The 9,320-nt window shown below is 37.3% G+C and overlaps 1 protein-coding gene across 1 annotated transcript in view; it reads left to right on the top strand.

Moving 5' to 3' along the window:
• Positions 1–1,615: 1,615 nt before the first annotated feature.
• VWDE (von Willebrand factor D and EGF domains) overlaps positions 1,616–9,320 on the top strand; it is a gene marked incomplete at its 5' end in the record, with an annotated part of 32,840 nt that continues 25,135 nt past the window's right edge. Inside the window, 5 exons of the mRNA XM_010013558.1 lie at positions 1,616–1,800; positions 4,536–4,767; positions 6,960–6,995; positions 7,614–7,873; positions 8,711–8,800. Coding sequence (XP_010011860.1) covers positions 1,616–1,800; positions 4,536–4,767; positions 6,960–6,995; positions 7,614–7,873; positions 8,711–8,800 — 803 coding nt within the window. The remainder of the gene's footprint in view (positions 1,801–4,535; positions 4,768–6,959; positions 6,996–7,613; positions 7,874–8,710; positions 8,801–9,320) is intronic.

Genomic DNA, 9,320 nt, shown 5'->3' with positions numbered 1-9,320 from the left:
TGAAGGATAAACTCTTGATAAGGTCAAATTGTGTGGACACAAATAGCCTACAGGCTGCTACCAGCATCTTAGAAGCACAGTGGTGGCACAGTCAATCACATTGACTTCCCTGGGCCCTTAGAGGATAGAAGATAGAGCTATTGTTACCTACCTGGGTAGCCTAAAGCCATATCAGATTAACTCTTCAGTCTTTGAAAGACTATAGGATTCTCATCCTGTGCTTGAAAGAGATTAAGTCCATTCTTTCACTAGGGCATCTTGTCCATTTAAAGGAAGGAAATTACCTGATTTTGAAACTGTTTTATAATTGTGGTTATCTGGACAGTGACATGAAAAATGTGGAAGATAGATAGATAGTACATTATTGCATGATTAGAACCAAAATATATTTGTAATCAGTGACACAGTTACACCGTGCAAAATACGGGACAAATACAGAAAAACCTGGGAGTGAAAATTGAAGATCTGAGTATTAATATCAAAAATGTAAAATTATATAGCTTTGCTTACAGCTACATTTTTTTAAAATTCATTAGTAGCACAGTAGAGGCAAGAATTAACTGTATTATTCAACATGACCTAAAATTCCTTTCACCGTCATCATCAGTATCCATTTTTAAAAGCAAGCTCAATAGACAGGTGTATTTTAAGCATCATTTATTTATAAACATCCTCTTACTTTATTTTCCCCTACTTTATTTTTCCAAACACATTCCTGAGCAAGAATGGCTATTCAGTATGTTGCATGCAAATATGCCATTAGCCAGAACCTGTAGTGTCACTGGCTTTGACAGGAATCAACTCAGTTGCCAGATGAGACTCAGAAATTCTGGCATTCTGCTTTATCTTTGAATGAGTTTGCATTTGAAACAAACTGTTGTAAAGAGCTCTTCAGATTCTGATCCTTCATTGTACCTATCCGTAATTTTGAGACTATTTTTTGTTTGAGGCCACAAGGTCTCTTAGATGTCCAAAAATATGTTTGTCAGTTATATTTACAGTATTAAAATTTAGCATGCCAGTTATGCAAATTGACTTAAAATATGTACCTAAGTATCTGCCCATTTCAGTACACACTTCTGCTATGGTGCGCATGTACACATGCAAACTACCTCTCACCCATCTGAAGGAATTCTTCATTTCATGCATAAGAACCCTATAAAACAGTCGCCTATTTCCAAAAGAACTTTGGATAATCCTTACTGCTCTTGAGGTAAGATTTTGATCCTTTCATACATCTGACACCCCATTTTATTCAGATTGTTAGATTTCTTAAACATCAGTGGAATTAGAAAGTCAAAATCTGGAGAGAAAGTGTAAACATATTCCTTTCCACTGTTTTCACATCTCGGGTAAATGGATAAAGTGGTTATTAATTAGTATTTATTGTCAACTGAAAGAAGGGAAAGTTACCACATGATGAATTCTGTTACATTTTAGAGTGCCAACATACCTATTTGTTGTTGTTACTAACACTTGAATGTGTTTTTCAGTAAAAGTAGCTTCACATCATACTGCAATATATCCTAATTTTCCCATTACAAATACTTAACCTCTTTTCTAACAGACTTGTTAGGCATTCCACCTTGATACTCCAACTACTCTTGCTCCACAGTTCTTGAATGCTCTCCTGGTGGGCATCAGATCCTGCAGAGCCCTTACCGAAGCATTGATTTCGATTCAACCCACCTCCAGCAATCAGCTATTCAGGATTTAATATGTGACCATTCCTTAACACCAGGATGGTACCGCTTTATGATATTTGATAAGCCTGCTGAGATGCCGACCAAGTGCGTGGAGGTACTGTTACAACTCATTTGATTATGAAAAATACATATTTATTTGTAAGAATTTACCAGTAGGATATGGTATGGAAAAATATGCTTGTGGAGACTGATGAGGAGGAATACAGAGTACCTATTCTTTCTAAATACTCGGGTATGGTAAAATGTGTTAACTGGACAATTAAGTTTTAGTGTTGAAAATTTTATATTGAAAGGGCAGTAGCAGAGGATGATAAATTACATCCCTTTTAGACACTCAAAACCTGTCATTTGTGGTCCTTGCTAAAGATTTTCTCAGTGGTAGCGTAGCAGGGATATCACGTTGTAAAGCTGCAACTGTGTGATGGTCAGTCTGTTAGGCAGGCCATATGAAAGCTGTGTGAACACTTGCAGCAACATGAATCCAGTAATTGAGCTTTTAAAGTGATCATATTAGAAGAGATTATTCCTAAAATGACTTGGTCTAACAGAGATAACTGAAGATTAGTTGCCTTGTCATCTGCAAGTCCCGTAAGACTCAAGAATTAATTGGAATATTTAATACTTTAGACTTGTAGTCTTGTAGTGCTTTATTTTGGAGCATACCAACTTTTTTGTAACGTTATATTCTAATAAGATATCTCTTTGTAGTTTCTTATTTTAAAACATTTCCTTCTTCAAAAAAAAAGGAATACCCACCAGTTAGAACGTATTAATAAAATTGAATTATAACAGCCCCTCTTTTTTAAATTACTTATTAAATCTTTACATTAGTATAAAGCAACTGAAGTATCTTTAATTTTTAGCTGACTCAAGGACTCAGAGGGCTGTGTTACAAAGGCTACTGTTATCCGGGCTTTTACACTGCAAAAACCTAGCCGAAAGTATGATTCCCGAAGGAATTTCTTTCAGTTAGATTTAATATCGACAGACTAATCAACTAGTTGCACTTTCTCAAAATGGGTACTTTTATGCAAAGAATGAGCATGATAAACCAGGAGAAGAACCAACGTGTTTTGCAGCACAGAGGTTAGGCTAGCAAAATACCTGCTCTGAACACCCAGGAAAGTTTTAGAAATCTGATCAAAGTTCTCACTCAGTCCTTAATAAATATTTGGTAACGATAAACTACCATCCTAACACAGAGGAGCCCAGATAATTACAGTTGGAAAGAGATGGATTCAAAAGTTACTCAGCAAGCAAAATTTATGCATTGACATCTGCTTCTTTGCATCTGTTGACAAAAACAAGACATCTATTTTGAAATCCCAAAGTCAAAACATTAAAACCAAACTAAAATGGATGTCTTGTTTGGGAAGTTTCCTCCTTTCTTTCCCTTTAGAACTTTTATTATAGGTGTATTTAATGCTTGTCAGAGATTCAGACTCTGTTAAGCAATTCATCCTATTTCTGTCTATTTCTCATTAATTCTGTCTGCTGGGTTGATGGTGGGCTCAAATATTCTAGATTAAGAAAGAAAAGTATACTTTTGAGGTAATTGCTCAATGAGTCTGCAGTTGTCTTTAGACCATGAGATCTAAAGATGAGTTGATCTGACACTGTTTCACTATCAGGTCAAAGAAAAGAATACCTGAGGCAATGTATGAGAAGAAGAGGTTCTCCAAATGTCACAATTTCAGATTTACAGTTTTCCTGTAAATATTTTCCAGATGCTGGCTTTAACACACTGTGTCCTTCTAGGTGCTTCTCTTTAGTTTGGTTTCTGCAGAACATGAAAGACAGGAGGTGATCTTTAACTCATTCTGGTAATCCATGATCCTCCTTTGTCTCCTTTTCTCAGGATTCATTTTTCTGTATTTCACTGATAAACTCTTGTATCTGCTAAATCAGATTTATCCTACAGTTACCACAAGTGGTACTACTGTTAAGTTGTGACCAGCATTGCAGTTTCCTTGACCTGAAGACCTCACATAGCCACCCGCAGTGGTAAGGAGTGAAGGCTATTCTACAGCACACTTCTCACTCCATGAGGAAAAACATTAAACAAGGCTTTTGTTTTCGAGAGGGAACAACAGCCCTCTTAAATCACCTGTTCAATCAGCATCTGAACCACAGACCTTGTGGAGCCTACTGCTTTGTAAACACCAAAGGACTTAAGGTTGCTACAGTGCCACTGTGGTTGTTACAGGGGGGTGCTACAAGCATATCTATTTCTAAAGGTGGGGAATTGAAAGACAAATGGGGCTTATCAGGTGTCTAGCATTTTTGGCAAAGGCTAAAAATCAGTAACCTCACATCAGCTGGCCATATCTCTTAGAAGAGATCCAGGAGGTTAGCTGAGCCTGCAGTCCATGGCAAAGGGCAGATGAGACATGTCAGCTTTAGCACCTTTAGTTGATATTCAAGGTGCATATGTTCTATCCTGTGTTTGCTGTGCTCCGGTAGCATTCACATAGTCATTTTCTGTAGGTTAATGGATGTGGAGTAACTCACTAAGCCTTAATACAACTATTAGCTTTTTGAGGCAAGATACTCAGATGTGGCTCCTGGTTAAGTTCTTCAGACACTGAATTATAGCCTGTCTTTAAAAACACAAATTCATTGGACTGACTCAAAGAAGGACTTAAATCTCTTTTGTGTGTATTTGTATTCAACCTTGAGGAAGAAAGTAATTGAGCCCTCAGTATACTGTCTAAACTTTGCTAAAAGCTCATGTAGGAAATGAAATGAATACATATGCACCTCATTAAAGCACAGCAACAGTTTGATACAGCATTAACCATTTTCTGATGTTTTTCTCTGGTGCTGAAGATGAATCACTGCGGTACTCAAGCCCCTGTCTGGTTGTCTCTGAGGGAGTCAGAATCCATGCCTAGACCTGGTGAGATCAAACAGTTAACAGCTTGTGCTACATGGCAGTTTTTCTTCAGCGCTTCAAAAGACTGCTGTCTTTTCCGAATCCCTGTCAGTGTGAGGAACTGCGGAGATTTCTTTGTTTACTTACTGCAGCCCACCCAAGGATGCATGGGGTATTGTGCAGAAGGTGAGAAAATGCATGCTCTAACTCAGCAAAGTGTGTGTGTTTATGAGTAAGTGTGTTTCTCTGGTATTTGGCTGAACAGAAATGTCTAGAAATACTTAGATATGTTAAAATTTCTTGCAATCTTTAATACTGATATAAAAGAAAAATTATTCAGTATGGTTCACACCACCCCTTTTTAACTTACATTTAGTATTCCAGTATTGTTCAAAACCCACAAACTTAACCATTGAAATTTTCCGTATGAAGTGGGGATATAAGATGCATCTAGAAGTCAAAATTCAGAGTACCTACAATGGCACTCATACTTTGCAAATACCCATTACTGAATACGTGTACGTGTCAGAGTAAATTCTGTTTAACAACTTGACCAACATGTATTTATATCAATTACTGGTTAGTACCATTAGGAGTATTTTATTTTTTTTTTATTGTAACTCTTTTATCTTTCTGGAGAGCATACACATTGTTGCTAGAAGAAAATTCAACACAGAAATGCTCTACTGATACACTGTTAGTACTATGAGAAAAAACTTGAGTCCTTTTGCAGTTTCTTGCTTTGTCTTGAACCCTTGTGCTACAAAAGTGGGTTGGTGTTCATAGCTCAAAACTTCAGTGTTTCATTATCCATGCCAGATGTTTTAGATAACTAAAGGAAGGGATGGTTAAATCCTCATAGTTATAAATACTGTGAAGCAGTGACAAATTAGTGTAGTAGGAAATTCTTACTAGCTTGTATAACATACCTTTGTGAAAATACTAGCAGTATTTCTATGCATCATATACTGTATTGCTCTAAGTCATATTCTGTATTACCAACTGCTTTAAAAAGCTTAATAGCAAAACTATCAGTGGGTTTTCTAGTGCTTTATTGGTCCATTATTATACCTTTAGATCCAATTGCTAAGGCATTCTCCAAGGGTTTATTGACAGGGAAAAAAAAAAAGCCAGAAATGGGACATTTAAGTATGCAAGCGACTGAAGCAGTGAAGAACTCCTGCACTATAGGATTTTGCATTTACTTCGGGTGATGGCTCATGAAGAGAAGCGGGATATAAAAAACATAGGCAGTGAGGTAGCAAATTTTTACTGCCTCAAAAGAGGAGGCAAGAAACATAACTGGTTTGGCTCTGCTGAATACTGTAAATCCAAAATGCATTTGGAGTTTAAAAGCCCTCTTTTATGATGAGGTTTTCATGAGAAGTGCATTGTACTCTTGTGCTGCTTTTTATGTCTAGGTTACCATGTGGACTGTGTTTTCTCTTTAACACTTGATAGCTGTAAATACCTGATGCAAATTTTCAGTCTCTATATGCTCAGCAATTCAAGCATTTCAATGCTTGAGTGGAACATCAAAATCTGCTCTTCATTCTTTCTGGTAAGTGGGTTTTTCAGTGTTGCTGATGCCCTTTGGACTTAACTTGAGTGGAGTGACTAACCGATTTCTACTCCTGGTACAAGTGCACTGGTATTCTAAAGTTTAATAAAAGTTCCACTTGATTTTTTGTTTGTTTGTTTTATAACATTCAAAGTACCAAACATAGCAATGCACAAGCACTTTTTCTTAGGCCCATGTAAGAAAGATGATTTTTTTCAAAGAAGGTTTGTACTGGATTTGGCTGTCCAGGGCTACAGTCAATGAATGAGCATTCAGATTGTGGATTTGGGGAGACAAATTATATAGTCAAGAGAAAAATTTAATTCCTTTTTATTCACTAACAACATGTATAAATATTGGCTGGGTACATCTGCAGTAAAAGATGTGGAAGTGGTGGAATGTTCTGTACCCTTCCTCCCAGGTGTAGCTAATCTACTTGTGGTTTCCAATACAAGGCTTTGTACTGACTGCTGTGATAATTGTGTATGGATCCAATTACAAGATTGCTTCTGTTCTGCTAGTTTAAACTTCAATTAGTGCCTTGTGATATTTGGTATATTTTTAACACAGGGCAGTAATTTAAGAGGATTGGTGTACATACCCTGTTTGAGTATAAATATACAATTTAAGAACAATTTATAGTTGTTTCGAATGCAAAGCCTGTGATCCTGAGGGAAGGGAAATTCAAGGCGTCTGTAGCAGTGAGTATTTTGGTTTGAAAATACTCAAGATTTTCTGTGCATCTGTAACACAATAATGTCAACACTTAGTCTTGAATATTTTGTCTTGAATAAAAACATGTTCATGTTCTCAACAGTATTGCTCAGTCTGTTGCAAAATGAGCAGTTTGGAGGTAATTTCAGACCTTGGATTACAAAAGTATGTTCTCAGCATAATGTACCAGAGTATTAAAAAATGATTTTTAAAATGCTGATTTACAGATTACCTTGATTCTTTGGGAGTCAGATATAAGATGAATCTACAGATCATACTGTTGCTTAATCTGTTCCTTTTTATGTAGCCTTTTTTGTTTTTCCTGTTTCCTATACCACCACCATACACCCCCACCCCCCGCTTTTTCTTCATAAGTAGAGAAGATATTCTTCTGTCAGGCAAATTCCTTCACAGGCTATACTCTCCTGCCAGGTAAAATAATTAATTGTATTTTATTCCCTTGGTGGGGTTTTTTGTTTGCTTGGTTGTTGGTTGTTTGGTTTGGTTTGGTTTTTTTTTGTTTCCCTACTCTTCAGCACCTTCCTGAAGACTGATAAAGAGGTTTTTCTCCTTTTAATAATTAATAAAAGGAACATACCTATTTTCTGATTCTGTAAGAAACTATGTAATATTTCCCCATATGAAAAAAGGTAAGTATTATTAGTGTATTAATTGGAAAAATACATGTCAATGTCATTTCATCCAATACTGGTTTTGCACAGAATAAAAAGCACAAACCACACTTCTGTTTGACTAGGTAACCTGGCTCCTTCATCATCTCCATTCATGTCACCACCACTACCACCCATTCCTGAAGTTGTAGCAGAGCTGATCAAAGGCAGCATTTACCTTAGGTGTACCTTTGGCATTCCTTCTGCAAACAGCTCAGTTGGATTCACTGTAACTTGGTCAAGACTTTCTCCTGAAGGTATCAAAGAAGAACTGAAACATGAAACAGCATTTCATGGCTTCTCACTTCTAGAACTAGATGGGATAAGCATCAGACTGGGAGACAGAGTATGTTAAAATAAAATTATTATCTCTGTATCTTTGTGACTATGTCTCAGTAGACAGTAACAGTTGCTAGAGACAGAGTTTCGGCATCTTGCTGTATAATTTTTCTTGAACGGAGCATACTGCCTCTGGTTGTTGCTTACACCAACAGTGCCCATGTGAATGTGGAAATACCATGGAATAGATAAGTAATTATTACTGCCATTAATGTTTTGAGACTGTCTCAGTAGTGTGCCTCCAGGGAGTAAATGTTTATTCAAGTTGCATCATCTTCATCCTGTACTGTAATTTTTTTTTTGATACTATAAATTAAGAGGATTTTGCATGCAACTGCACCTAAGTGAGAGGTTGTAAGAGCCAGAGGTTGTGAGAAGCTGTGTTGTTGATTCATTAGATAGATGTCTTTTCTCTGAATCAATAATGCACTGCTGCTTGATGGTTTTGTCTCTAGTATTGAATTTAAACGGTTTTGTCTCTGCCATCAAAAGCCTTGGGAGTACCTGCATTACCTTCTGTGATAGCAGAATCAAGACCTAGGCTTGAGAAGCTTAAGCATTGGAAAATCAATAAGCTTTCTGCCTGTATATACCAAAATACACGTTAATTTTTCTTGACCAAATGAAACCCCAAAAAAGCACATGGTGGTGTGCATGTGCATGTATGTTCAAGCCAAAGCCAGGCTACTTGGATGGCTTATGGACAACAATAGCAATTGCTAATCTTCAAAAATCCTTTGGAGACTTTTTGAATAGTTGGCTGACAGTGTTAGTTCAGTGATGTTGAAAAGGAAAGACCGCTCATACCAAAAATGTATCCTGTTACTCTGGTTTTGCCTTACAGGTCTACTGTAGCAGTTCTGCTTTTTTTGTGGAGAAGCCAGATATACAAAGTTCTTCAGTTGAGAGCAAGGAATTTTTTGCTGGCATTAAGGTAACTCTGAAAGAAAATGTTTTACTTTATCTTAATAGGAATCTACATATTGCTACAGCAGTCAGTCCTCTCAGTAGAAGGCACTCCGTATGTATTAATTGTGAATTAATAGCACACGTTGTTGGCTGTAGTAAACCTAAATTTCTTAAAAAGCAGAGGAGTCAAAGTTGTTTCTCTGTTCCTGAAGGTGCAGTAAGGCTGAATCGGCAGCTCACACACAGAGTAAAAGCCTTAATTTCCAGCAGCAACAGTCAACTCTGATGTTCTGTTTGTAAACTAGGAGGTTCATGGCTCAGATGTGAGCCCTGGCACACTGTTGTCCATTATGTTTAACTGCTCCCACTTTTTCTGGCATGATATGCATTATGCCAACATGTTCTCCCAGCATGTGGTTCACAGGACAGCCCAGCCCAGGCCAGGGCCCCTTCCCAGCTGGGCATGGGGGTAAGAGAAAAGTGAGGCCAACCTGGTCTGGGCTTGGAGATGGAAACTGGGACATGAGCTGTGCCATGCCACTTAG

This window comes from Nestor notabilis, unplaced genomic scaffold, assembly GCF_000696875.1.
Source record: "Nestor notabilis isolate BGI_N333 unplaced genomic scaffold, ASM69687v1 scaffold27714, whole genome shotgun sequence".
Lineage (NCBI taxonomy): Eukaryota > Metazoa > Chordata > Aves > Psittaciformes > Psittacidae > Nestor > Nestor notabilis.
This window is presented reverse-complemented; position numbering and strand designations above follow the sequence as displayed.